This window comes from Aptenodytes patagonicus, chromosome 16, assembly GCF_965638725.1.
Source record: "Aptenodytes patagonicus chromosome 16, bAptPat1.pri.cur, whole genome shotgun sequence".
Lineage (NCBI taxonomy): Eukaryota > Metazoa > Chordata > Aves > Sphenisciformes > Spheniscidae > Aptenodytes > Aptenodytes patagonicus.
This window is the reverse complement of record NC_134964.1, coordinates 928220-948316: the sequence shown is the minus strand read 5'-3', so window position 1 is coordinate 948316 and position 20097 is coordinate 928220. Positions and strand designations below refer to the sequence as shown.

The window sequence follows — 20097 nt, the reverse complement described above, 5'->3', positions numbered from 1 at the left end:
CAGTAGACAATTCTGCTTGCATAGATGAAGCCCATCATGGAGCCCACCCCACAGAAACTCTTTGTTGGGTCCTTTGTGGGTGGTCTCAGATGATGCTGTGAAGCGTGGGTGGGCTGTGGGCAGTAATCTCTTCCCTCCTTTCTTAATGTGCTCTCTGAAGTTTGGGGCTGTTTTCCTGAAATGTCCACTCTGCACCAAGGACCCAGCCAGCTGGGTTCTTCAATATGGGGGAATTTCTGGGCAGCTTCCTCCCCTTCCAGAGCTCAAAACCTGACCAGGGGAAATTTGCCTACTTTTAAACTTAAATTCAAGGTGGCGACTAAGGGAGAGGACCTTGGAGCACAAGGAGAGAAGTAGTAGAAACAGCAGAAGTGTATCTACCATAGCTTAAGCACATCTTTCTTTCCTTCCTTCACGTTTGCAGCAAAATGCAGCTGCAATACAATGCCATATTGAAGCTGTGTGTCCTCCAGCAGGCTGGTTTCTACCCCTCCTACGTGGCACCAGCTTTTATATTCACTATATTATCTGCCCTGTTCCTCTGGGTCACTCGACTCTGCCCTCCCCAAATGCCAGGAGGACCCCCATGTTCCCCTAAGGCCACTCACAATGATCAGGAGGATGAAGTAGATGAAGTTGTAGAAGGAGTGTGCGTCCATGACAAAGTACATGATGTCCACCCAGCCTTCCAGTGTGATGACCTGGTGGAGACAGGAAGGGAAAATGAACCGGTCGAGGCTCAGTTACAACACCAAGTGCACAAGCAACGTTTCTCCTGGCTGGGTCATTTCTGACACCCCATAGCTGGTCTTGGTGCAGTACAAGACACTGAGGAGCCAAATCCTGCTCCCACCAATGCCAATAGCCACGTTGCCAGCTGCCCAGGCTGAATCCAGCCCTTCTTTTCCAGCTGGACCTAGAGCCCACTACTGCATTTTGCAGAGGGAAGAGCAGGCTCTAGGCTCTGCTCCACATCAGGATGGTCTTCTTGCATGCACACGAGGTTTGGAGACTGGGGTTTTGTCCATGCATGTGAGATGGAAGCATCTTCAAAGAAGGCATCAAATTGTATCCCTGACATTTTGAGCACCCATGCACTGCTATATAGGTGCTTGCTGGTGGAAAATAGCCCCCAGGAGTGTGATTACGTAGCCCCGGAAACGTGTTGGGAGGCACGACCGGCTGTTCCCCACCTTGTGACAGTTGGCACACAGGGCTCACCTGAAATATCGCGATCCAGGCGTAGCCGATGTTATCGAAGTTGATGGCTCCCTTGAAAGGGTTGTGCTCCCCGGCGGAGCAGTTGGTGTAATACTGGTTCCAGTTGACACAGGACGTGTTGGTGGTGTCGTTGTAGGAATAATAATCCAGGGTGCACTCAAGGCCTTCTTCCCTCCGCGTTGGAATACTCCGGCAGTAGCGCATCCCGTTCTCCCGGGGCTGGGAGCAGATGAAGGGGTTCTCGTCTTCGTTCTCTGTCTGGTAGTATCGCTCCAAATCCACCGTGTAGGGGCTGAAAGAGTCCAGACAGGGCTGGGGTTTGCACACCGATTGCAGGCAATCTGGCAAGGTAACAACTGTAACAGCAAAGTCTATCATTCTGGATCTTAAAGCTGTTTTTTTAAAAGGCATCTCCTTGGACTTTGTGCAGCTCCAGTGGATGAGATGATGTCCCTAACTGGGTTTTGGGAAACTGAGGCAGTGCACTTGGCCACTCAGCAACCCCTCTGATGACATTACTAAGAGTCACTTCATCTGGAAGTGCTCTGGCTTTGACTTTGGGGGACTAAGAGCAGGATCCAGCCCAGCAGGGCTTCTCTGAGATGTCTTTGCTGCGGTAAGATGGAAATCAGTCACTTTAAGCTCCTGTATCTCCTGTCCTCCTAGAGATGCTGAGAATGGCTTGGGAAGACTCTATGTACAAGGACCTCCCAAGCTTCCTAAAAACCAGAGAGAGGGCCTTCATCTGCATTTCACAGTGCCTGTTCAGCCCATAGATAAGCTCTAAATTCCTTCTGAGGGTGGCCTTACCACAGCAAACCAGCTAAAACACTCTTCAGGGAGATTAAACAACCCAAGGCCAGCCAGAAACTGGCTTCTTGCTCTGCACACAGCTATCTCCCTAATGCTGCCAGGACTCCCACTAAAGCCTGCAAAGATATTTTTAAGCCTAGTTCAGCCCGGTTAATTCCTGCAGAATTGCCTTTAATACCCTTCAAAGCTTATCTAAACCCCTGGAATTCTGGCTCAATTAAACAGCACCCAAACCTGTGGCTCTATTGGATTTACTCAGTGGTGAAGCAGGCCCTCTGCTCTGCTGCCACTTACTTAACAGGGACGTGCCCTGGTAACGACTCTCCCAACTGCCCTTTGAGGGCACGAGCTACAAGAGGGGTGGCAGTTGATTAGGGAATGTGTGGGAGAGGATAAAAGGTGCGTCATGCCAGCTCCAGACCTGAGAGCCAGCCTAGCCACAGCACCATCATCATGGTCCTGCTGTGTGCAAGAGAGAGGCTTTGAGCTTGCAGGACTTCTCCATCCAGGTGTGGATCTAGCCGGATCAACTCCAGGGAGTCAACATTTGAAAGCGATCCACCGAAAGGTGACGGGGGTGCCAGAGCTCGGCAGAGCAGCCGTTAAGGGCTTGCAGTCACCTGCCTTTCTCCTGGCATTGAAAGGGAGAGAGGTCATGGAAAAAAGCAGGTAGGTAGGAGAACAGGTATGGAAATCCTGGTCCGAAAGAGGCTGACAGCTACCAGAACAGAGGGATATTTCAACCACTGTTCAAACATTCCTACACCTGGCAAGCTGGCTGGCCAGGAAACTGGGTGCCACAAAACCCCATTTGATCACAACAGTCCTCTTGGCCTTAAAATCCAGGGATCTGTGAAAAATAACACTTTGGGACAGGGACTATCTCTTGTTCTGACTGAAAAGGATCTAGCATCCTGAAATGCGTGGTAGCTCCATCACTTTCCCTGGGGTTTAGGTGGGACTACAAATGTCACACCAGTTAACACCACCAGCTGCTGAACGGGATTCAGACCTCAACATCTCGACAAAAAAAAGAAAAGGTCACGCATTAATGATATGCTGAATTTAGAAAGCCTGAACTCTTATTCTCAGGTTTCTTTGGAGGCTCTTATCAATCAGAGAGGTTCCCAAGTGCTGGCTGAGGGTTAAGGAGAGCCCTGCAGGACTCGAATGGCAAATTGTCACAGCTTGCTCTGTTCCGGCCGTGCGTGCCTGGGCAGGAGTTGTGGTGGCATTTAGGAGCAGGGAGCATTTACAGAAGACCAGGGATTTTTAATGGAGGATATCCTTGTCTCCTGGAGGGATAGACTCGCCCGAGCTGGAGAGACACTTCTGCTGCCCACGCAGACTCACATGCTGAAGTTCTCAGGGAGGAAGCAGCGGTTCCTGAGCAAACCTGCCCACAGCTGGACTCCCACGATGCCGAAGATGAAGAAGACGAAGAAGCAGAGGAGGAGGACATTCCCCAGCATGGGCAGCGTGTCCAAAAGAAGTGTCACCAGGATGCGCATACCTGGGGCAAAGAGGAATTGGTCAGGGAAGAGGAAAACTCCATGCTGAATTTTCTTATCCAGCTACATCCTCCTGACCTTTTCCTTTCCATCCATACTTTTCCTTCCACTGACAGCCGCTGCCTTCCCAACCACTGTCCTTGTCACCCACACATGGCTTGCAAACACCCGCACCTCCCCAGTCCCCTCTGGTTTCCCCCCAAAGCCCCTGGGATACCCCCTTCACCCGTGCCCTGCTCCTGGGCACACGACCTACCTTACCTGCTCCTCTCCCTTCACTCCCCATCTCAAGTCCTCTTCTCCTCCTGAAGCTTTCTAGCAATTATATGTCTCCTTTCTTCCCTGAGACCAAACTCTGACATTCTCCCTTGCTCAGTCGTATTTCTTTCCCCACTCAGTATATATTAAAATTCCCTTCCCTCCCTAATTCCCCTCATCTACCCTAAATCCCCTCTCTTCCTTCAAATACAGGACTCTCTCTGGCAGTTAATTCTCACAAGTTCAGGAACAGCCAGTTCTGTAAAAAAGACAAATTGATGGTGACTTCAACTTGACATTTACACACAAAAAAATTGATTTCATCTGACGTCTCTGTAATATTCTGCTCATCTCTCGCTCTCCTTCTTTCCCCGTCTTCTGCATTCTCTCACTCGCTTATATTGATTTTCATTTAAAGAAAGCTTTAGTGTTGCACCCTTTGCTTTGATACTTCAAGAAGATTTTTTTTCTCCCTTCCTGATGCTGTCACCTCCTCTATCAGGGTTTTTCTTCTACTCCTCTACTGGGGAACGACCACCTTGCATCAACTCCTAATTAACTGGAATTACTTTCTGTGGTTACTGCATTTATCATCATACAAAACTCCCTTTTTTCTTTTCCCACCTTACATTTCTATTCCATTGTAACTACGTTGCAGAGAAGCCAAGATAAATTTCCCGGGATTTCAAAATACGTTAAGTGAATTACATCCCCAGTTAGACAGTGGCGGATAAATTCAGCCATCCATCACTTCAGCAGTGGGGATAAAAAAAACATTGCAAACAGCATTCTGAAGCTACCATAATGACTGAAACAGCAGCAGCAGCAAAGCCAGAGTAAGTTCAAGAGTCAGGACCAGAAAAATAAATAGAACCCAGGCACCTCCAGCATTCACAGAACCACAGAATAGTTTGGGTTGAAAGGGACCTCTAAAGGTCATCTAGTCCAACCCCCCTGTTGGCAGACAGAACTGAAGCTGATTAGTTCTCATCAAGGCATGGGGCTAGCTCAGATAGGGGAGTTCGGACTTGGATTTAATTTGGCTAAAACAATGCTGGATTCGATACCCAGGATTATAGGAACAGGAAAATGACGTTTCTAATGAGTTGTACTTACGCTTATCACACCCGATCCGTACAGCGTCCGAGAGGGACGGAGCTCAGCACCTCTCGCGGCGCTCTGGGCTTTGCCCAGCACGGCACAGCAGGAGCAGCTCCCTGGGCAGTGTGGTTGGGTTTGCGATGGCCAGTGCCTCTCCGAGCACAGGGCTGGGTTGCCATCACCTGCTGCTCTGCAGGTGCAGGCAATGCCACCCGTTGCTGTTCAAGGGGGGTCTGAGATCCTCATGCATGACCTGATAAACCAGCACTTGAATAGCCACCTCCCATCCCACCCAGGCTTGCTTTGGAGGTGTCGGGGCTTTTGGCTGTACGGACCATCTCTGGAGAGCAGAGCAAGAGATGCTCCAAGAGGAGGCTCCTCAGCGCCTTCCAGGGGGCTGTCTCCAGGCACAACAAGATTTCCTCACCCCAGTTTCTCCAGGAAAGGATGGGGTAGTGCAGGGAGGGTGGGAGCAGCGTGACTCAGACCCCTCTGCCCATGCTGCCTGGCAAAGGCTGTTGGGCTCAGTCAATCCCTATCACCTGCATCCCTTCACCTTAGCAGCCTCCTAAGACCCTCTTCAGATGAGAAAGAAAGGCATCTGAAGACAGTCCTGGGTATCTTATTGACTGGTGGCTCATCTCTGATGCCACAGGTGTCAAAAGGAATATTATTTAAAGTAGGAGACTGGAAACCAGAGAGTGGTGGTAGGACCTCGCACTACCAGGGCCTGGGTGAACGTTTGAGCTGCAATGTAAGATGGAAAGCATCTGCATTTGCTCTTCCACCTTTGGGGCACAGATATAAAGAACCTGCATCAACTGGGAGGAATAAGAAGCTGACTTACTGGGGACCCTGTTAATGGCCCTGAGTGGCCGCAGGACGCGGACGGTGCGGACCGCTGAGAAGCTGACGTTCTGCAGGTCCAGTGAGTACTCCAGCATCCTGCAAAAGACACGAATGCGGAGAAGAGTCAAGGATCTTCTGGAGAAATGTTAGATAATCAAACATTATAAATCAAACATTATATGCCAACTGCTCAGAGGGACTCGTTACTGCATCTCTCCCATCAGGAAAGTTTGCCAGAGGAATTAATTAAGGGTTGTTTGCGTATCAGAATAAAGTCAATAAGCAAGAATGTGATACACCAGTTACACAGCCACAGATCTTCTCTCCCTCTCGCCTGCTTGGGTTACTGTTTTTGCACAGGTCCAGGGCAGAAGCTTCTGAAAGTCCCTGCACACTCCGGGAGGGCAATTTCCAGACACAGCCCTGTTTTTAACAACAATTGTACAGGTACGCTAATGAAACTGGGTTTGCTGTGCTGAGCACCACCACAACCCTGAAATGCAGAGGAGCATCACCTGGCGCAGACCCTTTCCGCGGGGTGCAGGAGGCAAGCAGCGCAGGACGCTGAGCTATTCTAGCTCTACCCAGCAGAAATCATTGGCAGGTGGGACTCAGGTGGACGGGCAAGCGCACAAATCAAAACTGATGACACTTGTAAATAACAAATGGGGCAAACACGGACCAAGGAACCTCCCCAGTGCTCCTACACTGTGCCTGATGGGGTTATTTCACAGCTCAGGACACTGAGGTGCAACCTTGACATGACTTAGTCTGAGGATGCACCTGGGCTGCTGCAAGTCCCTGGGGTCCCTCAGCATCGTCTTGCTCTGCTCGTGGCACCTTGCTCAAGCACAGCGGGGACATCAGTCACATCACCACCAGGACTTTGCTCTCCAGCCATGGGAAAACACAAGATCTCTGCCCAAAAGCATTCTTGAAGAGGCAGAGCCAGGCAAAGGCAAGGAAGAGGACCACGAGGCTCCCCGCACAGCTGGGCTCCCGCTGCCACAGGCAACCACAGGATATTAATCTCTTCTGAAAATTATCAAGTTCCATCTTAAAGCTCGTTGGGTGGTTGGAAGCCTAACTTGCAGCCTGAATTTATTCAGGACAAGCTCATATCCATTTGTTCTTATGCCAGCGCTGTCTTTTAAGTAGCTTCTATAGCTCTTTGTCCCTGGTGTTTACTCACCCAATGTATTTACAGAGGACAAATCACATCTCCTCTCAGCCTTGATTTTGCAAAGCCAAACAAACCAAGCTCTTCCAGCCCCATCTCGCAGACAGGCTCTCTGCTTCCCGATCGCAACCTTTCTCCGCACCTGCCCTGGCCTGAATTAATCATACCTGATTAGACATCAAACTTCTGGAGGAGGTTTTGCCGGTCCCTTGCACAAAGGCATCAGTGCTGCCCCCTCTCTCCCTGCTGGAAATCACGCAGGATCCATCAGTGCCGCGTTAGCTTTGCCATGGCTGCAGCACGCTGGACGTTTCTGCTCTTGCTGTGATCAGCCAAACCCACTCTCCTCCCTCCTGGCCATCGGCAGGTGAGGAGCACCCAGGGTGGAGAAGACTTTCTCTTTCTAGCCCCCAAAATACACGGCTCCGCACTTGATGCAGTGACACTTTATCCCATTTCTCTTGATAGGCTCTAATGAGGATGATGGTGATCAAACCATATCTAAGATCAAAATAACCTCAACATACTCCTCCGTGTTTAGCTGACACCCACAGCAGTGGGACAGTCCCAGAATATGAACGTTGGACAGACACGCGTGGATGCTAGGAGTTTGTTCTCATCCTCTGACCGGAGAGGAAGACAGCGTGTCCACGAAAGCCCAGCTGGCCCCAGTGACAAGACCAGCCCCTTCCTCGGTGTGCAGGACTCACCGCATTGGGTGAGCTTTAGCAGCAGTAAGGAGAGGGGCAACAATTTCCCTGGACTTTAATGGTTCTGAAGTTTCACCCACCAAAAAATAAGATTTTTGTATGGTTTGCAGGATTCAGGTAAAAAGCTCGTGTCAAACATACAGCTTTTCTTTCATCCATTATTAAAACAGAGTCTACCAACAAAATTCAGAGCAGCATATGGTTATTTGCACCAAGACAAAACATTTTCTGATTAATGACAGCTCTAGACTCACTTCCAGAGCTGCGTGTGCTTGTAATCTGCAAAGGGCATGTTGTAAAATGCATTTTGATTTAATATATTAAACAATTATAATACAACATTAAAAAAAAAAACAACAAAAATAAACCAACAAAAATAAACCAACAACCCACTAGCTTGAGCAAACACTTCAACACCAAGACCAAGAGCAGGCAGGTGCTCTCCTACCTCTGCCACCGGACACTGCTACCAGCACCACCGCTACAGCACCGCAAGCTCAGCCCCAGACCTAGACTAGAAGATCCACACGTTGCTCTGATAACTAACAGCTCAAGACCCTTGAGAGAACCCAGTACTGGGGGGGGAAAAAAGTGGGTAAAAATCAGTCACTACAGAGCAAGTCCAACGAGAATCCCACCACTTCCCAGCTCAAAGGTCACTTCCCAAGGCAAGGGGATGCACAGGAGGCATCAATCCACGTCCCTGGCAAGGGAAGGTACCCAGGGAGGGCGAATGTCAGGATGTCACCAACTGGCGAGGTGACAGGTGCATTTACCAGCATATATAACATTTACGCATTGCAAATCTGCAGTGTAAAAAGCCCCCAATGAAGCTTCAACTCAAATGTCATTTCTGTTCAAACGGGAAAGCGCGATGCCTGTCAGTGCCTCTACCACAGACCCAGGTGCCCAGCCAAGTTAAAGGCTCAGAAAAATACTCAGCATTAAATAGGATGGATTCATAGCAAATGCTGAGACTCACCAGAGTGATCAGCAACCCCCGATCGCTGGAGTTATTCAGAAGGAAAGCGGAAATATTTAGGACTTTCTAAGAATAAAAGCAGAGCATCTGCAAAGCCAGACGTACAATGGGCTGGTGGTGGGATGCAGAGAGAGAGCTGATGCAAACCTTTGGCAAACAGTCCTCTGAGAAGGAAAACTCCCAGGACTCAGCAGACAGACAGACACAAGGGATGGCTCAGGATGGACTGGGCAGCAGCATTTCATTCCTGTTCTGCCTGGAGATAGCAAGACTCAGAGCACACTGGGGTTTCTTTCATATAAAACCCAAAGTCTTGGAAAGGATCTCATAAGCGCAGTGTCAGGCAGCACTCCTGCCTGCGGCAAAGGACTCGCAGAAGTGGTGCTCAGGAGCATCACAGGAGGGGTTGAAGGGGCTCTTCTCACCCAGCAAGCCTCTAACAGAGCACAGAAATGCCAGCAAAGCCCTTCCCATGCCTTACCTGGCATTGCCTCTCCGACCCACCCTGCTCTCAGCCCTGGCTCCGCTCCCATCCCCGGGACCACTCCTGCTCAGGAAGCAGAAGATGGTGTGAAGACCCATCAAAGCCATGGAGTTTGTGCTGAGGGCGCTTTCCAACGAAAACTTGAGCTCGCCCCTTTCACAGCTGAGTGCCGGGGATGCTGTAGAGCCAGGGGACATGACCAGGGTCACATAAGGGACCCACAGCAGAGCAGCAATGCCTGCAGGCAGGGCAGCATCCCCGGGAGCTGCCCACCCATCTGCCCGCAGAGGCACAGAGCTGCCGCTCGCTGCTGGCAAGAGATAGGCTCAGATTTATTCAGCGTTGAAAGGTTTCCAAAACTGGGCATATAGGCACCCTTTATCTACAAAGCACAGTAATCAGTGGATGATATTAAGCCATCGGTGTTGGAAAAGACAAGGGGAAATTATTTAGGCAGTGTTGTATCTTCAGAAAGCTGGAATGAAATTTCCTCCCGGCCCTCGCCAGCTTTGCTGTGCTCTGCTTTTGCTCAGGAGCTGCTTTTTAAGCCTCACAAGTCTCGCCGCATTGGTGGGTGTTGCTTAATTTTAAAAATACTCATATTAATCAAGCTGAATGGAATAAAAAGAATAGCACTGGAGGTAGCATGAACCCTGCAGCCTGCTGGATCCAGCTGCACCGTGTCCCCCAGCCAGGACACTCGACTAATGAGGCTCTTGAAGCAGCAGCAAGTTCAGCTGAAGAACTGAAAGAAACTAAAGAATTCTCTTTAAAAAAAGTCCTAAAACTTCAAAAAACAAGGCTTTTCACAGGTGGGTTTGAGTCAGCTCGGCTGCGAGGGAGGCTGCTGAGGGGTTTCTTTTACCCAGCAGGTTTCTGTGAGTCAGGGACGCGGCTTGCTCGGGATGCTCTTCTTCGAAGGCTGCAAAGGCTGTGGTAAGGCAGCATGGAGCAGAGAGCATCCGCAGTCGTGGGCTTCACCGGCCCTGGGTCTCAGCTGCTCTTCATCCTCCCAAAAGTCACTTAAAGCATCAAATTGCAAAGCTTGACCCCAGATTTTGAACCCCTGGAGGTTTGTAGTCATGAGTATCGGCTTGATGTGGTTCTGCCACTTCTGCTCGGAGCAAAGAGCACCTAATTTGGGATGAGCCAGGATGCAGCGGGGCGCCGGGAGGAGGCTCCTGGCTTCCAGGACGCTCACACCCACACCAGAAAGCACTGGAGAGGAGCAGGCTCCTGGGAGAGGGTTTGGTGCAGCTTTCGCTGCAGCTCAAAGGGGCTGTGGCTGTGATTGCACATTGGGTAATTGCGTGTGCAAATCGGCCACTTACACGGGCAATTACCCCATAGTGCTAACGGTGCCCAGGCAGCGCAGAGGGCACTGCGCATCCACGTCTCCAAGGTGCTGTTCCTCGGTGCGAGAGGGATCAATACAGGCAGGCAGAGGGGATGAAAAAGCAACATGCATCCCCGCCTCTCTTTTTTTTTTTTTTTTTTTTTTTTTTTTTAAGGGATGAAGGGGCTAATACATGGGGAAAGAAAAGCCTTTGCCTGCAGTCACAGCGGGAGGCTGCGGCCCGGAGCCCCACGGGCAGCCCCACGCCAGTGCCTTCTTCCCCACGTCTGAACTGGGGAGCTGGAACAGCCCCTCGATCAGCCTCGTACAGCTAAAGTGCCCTTCAGAAGAGCCCTGCCTGCTTGTGAAGCGAACCAGCGCTGCGAGGTGAAGGCCACGCACTGGAAGCTTCACCCAACGCACCCAGCAGGAACTTTGCTCTGGCTGCTGCTGCCACAGGATCCCTGCTCCCCGTGGAGACCGGTCTGGCAGCATCGCCCTTATCCCAATTTCTGAGCCAAAGAGCTTTTCAGAAACCATCTAGTTTTAGATGGAGCAGGGATGGAGTGGGGGACTGTGGCACCCCTTTCTCTCCTAGGTACTTATGAATACAGCAAGGCTTCCCACGTCATATTTCATCGCTGAAAATCAGCACGCAAAACCAGGAGGGAGCAAGACATCCTTAAGGGTTGTTTATGAAGGCTTCAGTGGAGCTAAATCTTTAATACAGCCTTCAACAGAGGGAGAAAAAATGATAACAAACATTAGAAGAAGTGTTCAGGAAGCAAAGAGAAAAAGAAACGGTGTCTCTGTTTCTAAAGAAAGCAGCCTGCCAACCACCTCCAGCCCCGGCTCGTCTCAAATCGTAAGCAAAATATTCCAGAAGTGTTTAAGTTTCCTACAAAGTCTTCTAAGAGGCACGTTACCGTTACAGTGAGCAAAGCACAAACAGGACTCCGCAGGCTTGGCCAAACAACTGACTGAGCCCAGAGTAACAACAGACCCCCACAACTCAAACACGGGATGATGCACAGCCCTGCTCAGAGGGGAGCAGAAACGCAGGCACGGACCCAGAGCCCTGCTCGACCCTGTGTCTGGAGAAGGCAGAGGGGAACCCTGTAAGCTCTTACAGCACCAAATTATCCCCTGATTTAAAGCCTCCCTCCTGGGAAAACAATTAACCATTGGGGTTGTTTGTTGTTTTGGGGTTTTTTTGATGAGGATGGTTTAAAGCACAATTCAATCCACAGGGATGCAGAGGTTCAGGAAAGTCCTTATCCAACCGAAGTCAAAACAAGCTGATGTCCTGCAAGCTGGTGGGACTGCAGCAAAGTGGCTGGTGATAGGGATGGCTCCAGCTGAGGAGCAGGTAGATCTCAATCTGTGGCTATCTTCTTCCCACAGACTGATTGGAGAAGAGCTCCGTGCGCCCTGCCCGGAGGAGGGGGAGGCAGAGCAGGTGCTGGGTCCCGAAGCAGCCAGGGAGATGGCAAGTCAGGACACATCTCCATCCCACAGCTCCGGTTCACCAGACAGAGCCTCAGCCAGCACCAAACTGTAAATGACTCTGCATATTTTTGGATGTAAACAAGCATTCATCCTCGATACATCTGCATCTTACACTGAGAGAGGTCGAAATCATATTGAATCGTCTTTAGAGGGTAAGAGCTGGCTTGCAACACCCATTAACCTTCAAGCGTTCTCTTAAAAGCTAACTCCCCAAATCCTCTTCTTTAAAATAACACAACATAATTATGTCATTCATCACTTGTTTCTTTCCCTTTTCCCCACGCAACTCCATAACCTACAGCCAGAGCCATGTTTCACTAAGCTGAGTTTTGATAGTACAGTGCTATTCTCATCTCCAGCAAGTTTTACTGTAATTACGGAGATGTGTTGCAGACATTACACACTCTACAATTAGCACTAATTGCATTACATTGTCACAAAGAAGTCATTTACTCTCCATGAGCTCATGAGATTGGTCTGGACAGTTTAACAGAGCTGAGAAGTACTTAATGGCATGCCAGAAAGTGGCCAGCAGCGTGGCAGGAGCGAGCGCAGCACCTGAGCAACTCTCCCAGCCCTCTGCAAGCAAGAGATTTGGGGCAAACACGCACAAAAAGGTTTCTCCATTATTTCAACCCCTGGCAGGTCCAGAAACTTCTCAAGGAATAGAGAAGATGAAATGCCACAGGGTTTTGGGGGTTCTTTTGGAAGCCTCTCCTAGACGGGTGGTGGTTGGGAAGGGTTTCTATGGGAGATCTGCCCGTGGGAGCATACAGCCCCGGCATGCAACACATCCCACATGCCCCCCCGGCACGACGCACCTTCCCCACCCGATGTCCCGCAGACACGGTTTGCTGCTTCTCCTCTCCCCCTGCCATCACTTTCTGCAGCCCATGGGCAGGGAAGCAGCAGGGAAAGCAGGAGAGGAGGAGCCGGGGACCTGCCGGGCAGCGGGGAGCCCACGCTGTCCTGCTGCCTCCCCGCCTCCAACTCTTGCACAAAAAGGGGAGGAAAAAAGTGGGAAAGCAGAAGCTGAGCTGCTTTGTTGTGGTCACCAGGGCCACATGGAAACATCAGTTCGTGGGTCTCTTCCCCTGCCGTTTCACTGGGGAACCTGGCTGAAGCCCTTACGCGAGACCTACATAAAAATGTGATGCACTTTATTGGGTATCTAGCAAATACAGCGGGGATTTGAGGATTGCCCCAGCGCACGCTCTCCTCCAGGGCCACAGCTCGGGTCTGGCCCCTTTCCCCACATCACACACCTGCTCGGGCACAAGATGCCTCCATGTCAAGCTCGGCTTGTCCCTTGTTCCCGTGCTCTGCTGTTAGCACCGTGGTCTGGATGCTCGTCGGGGTAATTTGCCCCATGTGGGAACCACAGAGCTGCACTCAGGGGCTACCGGAGGAATTTCCCTCCGTCTGGTTGGGATTTGACCCTGGAGTGCTTTTTTCTCTTATCCTCAAGGTGTTTTTTATCTACGACTTTAGTCTAGTAACAGGCTCTGGTCCCTCTGTTTTTCCTCTGCTATGGCAATGGCCCATTCTTGCAGCCCGTTCGGCTTTCCCCGGCACTCGGCACTGCCAGGGACGGCTGAGGGACCCTCCAGGACGGCAGCGATGCTCTGCGAGGGATGCAGCGCTCCCGGCTGGACGGGCGAGGGCTGGAGGAGAGCACAAGGGCGCGAAAGGGAGCAGAGAAAGCGGGCGCTGGGGGAGGAGAGGCTCCGCTTTGTATTTAAAGGCAGTTCGATCCTTTGTCAGCTGAATTGGTTTTGACGGCGCCCAGATGGGAACAGTTCATGCACACGAAAGAAAGACCCATCATTTAGTGAGAGGCAAAGCCGAGCTGGCAGGAGTCACGGGAGCAGTCGAGCTGCGAGGCTGCATAGCCTCCGCAGCAAATAAATGACTCCATGCATCGGGGATGCGGGAAGGCGGCCTCATCAGAGGGGAGGTCAGTGCTGCTATCCACACTTTTCCCGGGAAGGAGGCAGCTCTCACACACCCAAATGCCCGTCCAGGTGCAGTAGGTGGGCAGGAGATCGGATGCGCGCTTAAGGAAAGCGCAACTATATTTTGGCATAGGTATTAGGATGGTCTCTGCTGATGTCCCTCTAGACCGAGGTCCCATCACAGTGGGGTCTCCATAGAAGCACGTCAAGGGTAACAACTAGCTCCAAAGGCTTTACAAGCTCAACAGGCAAGGCCAGGACCGGGCTGGGAGGGGAACGCAGCAGCACCCCCGGGCGGCAGAGCTGGAAGCAGCCCAGCACCCACCACCATGCCTCCCCAAGCCTCCCCAGCTGGGATGCCTGGCCTTGCTTGGGTCTGGTTCTTCATCACACTTAATTCTAATGTAAGAAATAATAAAGAAGAAGAAATAAAGAATACACAGGGTGGCTTTAGCAGGCTCCAGCCCTTGGCTGTGCTGCTGATGTTTACAACCCTACCAGAGCCGGCTGGACCCGGGGTCCCACCTTGTCCAATGTCCCATCGCTGCAGCCCCTAACGTTGCTCAGACACTTCAGGAGGAAACTTTGAGCCCTCTCCTAACCCGAGGAGCCAGAGACTGGTGCAACTGGAAAGCACGAGGTTGTGGCCTCCTGCAGAAGATAGGTTTACGGGGACAGTTACAGCTCTTGGTCTTTCTGCCCTCCATCTCTGCCTCCAGTCTGGGTCTTGAGCCTCGCTTACATCTTCTGGGCTCTGCAGCACCCCGTGGCAATGAGTTTCCCAGGCCAAGGATGTGCTGGGAGACCTGGCACCTCCTTACTGGTTTTACTGGGCCACTGTTTTGGTTCTCCCAGACGCCTGGCAGAGGCGTGTGCCATGACCCTATGGGGCCGGCGATGGACCATAAGCAAAGCCCACCAAGGTGTTACCCCTTCTTGGGGCACACCAAACCTACACCGGGGAAACAGCCCAGCTGGGAGGGTCCCCTACTCCTTTCCAGGAAAATCCAGTAAATTTGATCTCTAGCTCTATCAAAAGAGGAAAAAACCACTGTTTTCCCAAAGGTCTTTGGGCTCTTGGAGCGGGGAGGGCAGGCGAGGGCCGGCAAGCGATTCGTGTGTCAAAGAAACTCAGCTCACTGGCCGGGGGCCAGGGACTTTTCATGTGGGTTTCCAGCCTCTGCCAGGAGACTCTCGGGTGCTGGAAGAGCCTTTAATTCAAACCAGGTGCCTCTGAAAGGAAAACACTCAAAAAGGCAAACTTGGTCACTTTCCCTCAAAAAAAAAAAAAAAAAGAGGGCAATCACACACATTTCAGTGAACTATCCTCCCTGGTGTGCCGCTCTGTGCTCCCAACCACCCGCTCCACTGCCACCTTGCCCCATGGAAATCAAAACCACCAGTGGGGCTGGAAGGAGAAGAGCCGAGCCCAGCACCCGGCGAGGAGCCCCGAGGCACGGGCTGGCCAAAATCCACCGCAAACAGTTTTTGTTGCCCTGCCCTGCTCTCTCCATGAGCTGAGCATCAGCTCTCCCATGAGCTATGGAGGGGACCAGAGGGACTGCTGCAGTCCAGTGGTGATCCCCACTGCGGAGCCAGGATGGACAACACTGACAGCACCGATGCCCAGCAAGCCCCCAGCCTTCACCACTGCAAACCAGCTGCTCCCCCAAATCCGACATTTGCCAAGCGGTGCCGTGAATGACAACAGAGAGGCGCGGGGAGAGGGGGACCCACCGCACCGGGCTTACCCTGCAATGACGATGAAGAAGTCCAGGCGGTTCCACGTGTCTCCCAAGTAGCATTTCTTCCCAAAAATCCCCAGTGCAATCATCTTGACGATCATTTCCACGGCAAAGAAGGCAAAGATGAAATCGTCGAAGCTCTGCAAAAGGAAGGGAGGAGGGATGCTCCTGCATCGCTGCACGCTCACACCAGGGGAGGGAATTAGAGACCTGAGTCCAACAGGGTCTCCTCTTGTACCACCGAGGGCTAAAATCCCTGGGCAGAGGCAGTGCTGGGAGTAGCCCCGTGCCTTCACCCAACCCAGTCTGACCGACAGCACCCACAGCACTGGGATAAAGGGAAAAGTATATTCTGGGCTCTGTTTTCACTATAAACTCAATGGTTAACCCTCCCCAAGCACTCCAAGCAAGGCTTGGCTACGCTGGGGCTGGCACAGCCTGGCAGGGGCTTTGCCTGATGACACCACGTGTCTGCCTCCGAGCAGCAAAATCAGCATTTTTTATGTGCTGTCGGGACAGCCAGCGCAGGCAGGACCCAGCCATCCCAGGGCACCTCCGCCGCGGCTGGAGCCAGCTCTGCCGCAGCTCGGTCCTTCCCACTCCCCATCAACCTGGGCCCGCCGTTAAGCTAAAAGCAGCGGCCGAGCCGTACCTGGAGGATCCTGCAGCGCGGTGAGTCGCAGGCGATGTCCTCGCAGGGGTGGAACATGCCCAGAGTCACGCAGTTGAGCAGGATCACCAGCATGCTTACCCTCTCGAACCACCTGCACGGCACCCCGTCAAGGAAGCAATGGACCTAGACAAGCATCCGCGAGCGGCCACCACTGAATCAGAAAGGTTATTCTGGTCTTTAAAGCAAGGCGCATGCCAGCTTCTCCAGGTTAGATTTTATCTGGTTTTGCACGGAGAGCCTGCCTACTGTTTAGATACCTGCATGGCAAACCCATGCTGTGTTCTCCCCACGCTGACATCGGTGTCTACAGCTAATGCGAAAACCGCCATAAAATGAAAGTTGCATGGCACGAGTGCTGAGTGCTGATGTGACGGATTAAAAAATTAAATTAAAAGAACGATATCAACTTTTAGGAAAAAAACCCCAACACACCGTTAATTTCCTCTCCTGGCATTTTACGGAAAAGCACTTTAACAACATTACAATTTTCTATTAACCATGTCACGGCTTATCCCAGGGGCGTTTCCCTGAAGTCATTGCTTGAACTTTTCATTCCCAGTCCAAATTAAGACTGTCAAAACCATTAACCGACTGCCTAAAAGCCTTAAGACTGTGAGGGCCAGCAGAGCCCATCCCCTACCCCGACTGCTGCCTCTTGGAGCAATTTTAAAAGAGCTGAGCTGCCGGGACAGACTTTGGATGCTGTTACTTTTGGGGCAGAATAAAGCATGCTGCTGCAGCAAATCCTCATAGGGATGGTTCAAACCTGGTACCCAATTTCTGCATCCTTCTAGGGGGCATTTCCAGCCAGCTCCCAACTGCCCAGGGCACAGAGCTGTGAAATCCAGGAGCTGGTGCAGCGCGGTGCCGGGGATGTCTTCCAGTCTAGCACTGAAAACACCCCATCGGCTGCCGCGACCCACAGGCAGTCGGGGCCACGCTCCTGCCTGGGCGCAGGCAGCAGCTTCCAGGCTCTAGGAAAATAAGCGTGGCCCTTGTCAGACAAGAGCTTTCGCTGCAACGCGGTAGCGGGTGGTGTTTGGGAGCCCGTGCTGTATCGTTATCTGGCTGGGGAAGAAAAAGGTGAGGATGAATCAGCAGGTGCCACCCCGCTGGGCACATGGGGCTGGAGCTGGCAGCTCCTGCCACCCATCCTGGGCGAATTCCTGGGAAATCACATGGGACTGAGTCACAGTTTGGTTGCTGGTAATCTGGATCTTTTAATCGGAAGAAATGTTTACAAGATATCGGGATAGACATTCCAACTGTCAGGTTGGGGCTATGGGCTGGAATATTTAGCCCAAATATAGTCCTGCGGGGCCAGGCGTGGAGGGCGGGCTGGAGGAGGGGGCAGGAGGCTGCCAACAGCAGCCACGGGGGAGCCACGGGTGTTCCCCGGCTTAGGGGGCTGGAAAGCATCCCTTTGCAGAGCCAGCCGTGTCCATGGCTCTGCCAGCGAGGAACTGCAAAGCCCTTGAGAACATAAAGAATTAAAAAAAGAATAAGCATGTGTCTGCAAGGGCTGTGAGAGATTCAGCAGGGAAGCTCGGGAGTAGCCTACTTGGTGGGGTCAAAACCCGCAGAGACAGATGGATGCTTCCCCAGACAGGCAGCGCTTCGTGCAAAATCTTTCATGGCAGTGGAGAAGACCCCATGCTGGGCCTGGCTTTCCTCTGCGGGCTCCATCTCAGCTGGGCACGGGACCTGGGTGATGCTTTTGCCACGATGGGCAGCTGCTTGGATGCTGGCTGGGGACCGTGAGCTCCCCGTCGAGCAGAGATGGGCACACAACCATGATGTGCATCTACCTGAAGCCACTTCCCATCTCACCTCCTCCCTCTCCAAGACCTAGAGCAGCCCTAATGCCCACCCAGGGCAGCTGAGCAGACCCAAGCTCACCACAGCCCCACGTCCAGCACAACGGGCTGAGCGGTGGCTGAAATGGGAGGAACAGCACGGGATGGCACTGAGGGCAGCCTCCCCATCCTCCTCCGGCACGCCACAGAGGGCAAAGCCGTGGGTGCCCCTCGATGCTTGCTAGCGTGCCGGCACTGGCACCAGAGACTAATTGCAAGCGGAGGGTAGCCAGGGGAGTGCAGCCCCCCCAAGACGCCACAACCTGCTGCACACGGGGCATGAGATGCAGCCGGGAGGGAGATGTGGGGACCAGCGCCAGGGCTGCACCCACCAAAGGGTCCCCCCGCACTGCAGGCAGGCAGGCAGCAGCCCCCACCTGCCCAAACACCCCGCTACCCAGAGCCCCAGCAGCCCCCGTCTTGGCCCAGGTGCTGACACAGGCACAGCCCCCCCACGCTGCCCTCCCCAGCGAGGCGATGGCGAACGCACCCCAGTCCCGTCCCCCCCAGCTCTGCCTGTGCCCCCAGCCCAGGGCTGGTCCCTGCCCTCCCACCTCGACTCCTCTTGCAGGAACAAACATCCCGCGGGCAGGTAAACAGCCTGGGGAAGGCAGGGACCCAGAGAGCGGGCGGGGATTTTATTTGCTGATGGCAGGGTTTTTTTCCCAGCTTTAACCGCAGACCCACTTATCAGCATATCGCTCCCTCAAGCAAATACATTTTAGTCCAATATAACACTTCACCCTGATTAAATATTGCTGGGATGGGGACCCCGGTGGTGCCGAGGGCGGTATGTTAATGTGCAGCTGATAGATCAGAAGGTTGGGGGGTTTATTTTATTTTTTTACCTTTTTTTTTTTTCCAGTTGAATGAAACTTCAAGCTCTTTCTTCTGCTAATGGGATTTTCAGAGGCACACAAAGTGCTGATGGCTACGGCTTTGTACCGACCCTCCTTTGAGCCGAGAGGCTGACAAAGGGAAACTCTTCAATTAGCAAAAGCAGAAGGTGCTTTATTGAATGCCACTCGCTGCTGCTGCACAGGCAGCGAAGGGGCAAAGGGGCTTTGGGAAGCACCAGAGACCACGCTGGTCCTCGGCCAGCAGCTGAGGCGAGGAGGAGGAGGCAAACGCTTGGGGCGAGGGGCAGCGGTGGCACTGCCACTGCCTCTGGCCCCGGTGCTGAGCTGAGCCCACAGTCCACGTTGCACGAGGTAAATACTCACTGGGATTGGAGCTGGCCCTGGGGGGGTCCTGCCCCCTCCTCATGCCGAGCAGGTGGGGAGCGCAGGGCTGATGTTTAAAACCAATGAAAAATGGGGTTCACACATACACAGCAGGTAATCAGCCCATCCGCTCCATCCCACGGGTGCTAGAGAAAGAGTCCCCGCTTTTCAGGGTCACCTGCTCACCCCAGCTTATTCTTAAAAATCCACATTTTTACTATCAACTTGGTCAAGACAGACAGCCAAAGTGTTCACTGATTCTTTTCGATTAGAAACATATATTTCTGCCACACAGAAATACCCGGTAAGACTTCTGTTGTAACCTGACTCTTAAAATTTGTAAAATAAAGAGGACCAAAAAAAGGAAAATATCCAGAAGTCGCTCACTTGTTACGAACAGGAGCCTTTGCACAGAGCAAGAGCCCTCAGCCCCCCCTCCCACCGTGAGCAATCCCCATGCTACCTGCATGCGCTTGGCAGAGCCCGACCTTTTGTAATTAAGAGGCAAGAGCCCCAGATTCAATTAGCCAGCTCTACCCAGCTTAATATAATCAAAATAGAAAGATATTGCATTATGCTTGCTATGATTTGGTTGCAGAAGTTTGGATCAAATTCACCAGCAAGTGAATTAAATGGGAAGCTGTTGCTCGAGGGCAGCGGCAACCAAGAGGACGGCAGGCACGATGCTCGG

General features: G+C 52.3%; 1 protein-coding gene across 13 annotated transcripts in view; it reads right to left on the bottom strand.

Annotated features, from left to right (window-relative positions):
• Positions 1-20097, bottom strand: part of CACNA1G (calcium voltage-gated channel subunit alpha1 G) — a 152380-nt gene that overhangs the window by 88362 nt on the left and 43921 nt on the right. For all 13 annotated transcript variants that reach the window (XM_076354083.1, XM_076354086.1, XM_076354085.1 and 10 more), the window contains exons 2-7: positions 16307-16418; positions 15661-15794; positions 5752-5849; positions 3388-3547; positions 1222-1513; positions 609-701 (exon numbers count right to left, since the gene is read on the bottom strand). In XM_076354083.1, the coding sequence (XP_076210198.1) occupies positions 609-701; positions 1222-1513; positions 3388-3547; positions 5752-5849; positions 15661-15794; positions 16307-16418 (889 nt within the window). The remainder of the gene's footprint in view (positions 1-608; positions 702-1221; positions 1514-3387; positions 3548-5751; positions 5850-15660; positions 15795-16306; positions 16419-20097) is intronic.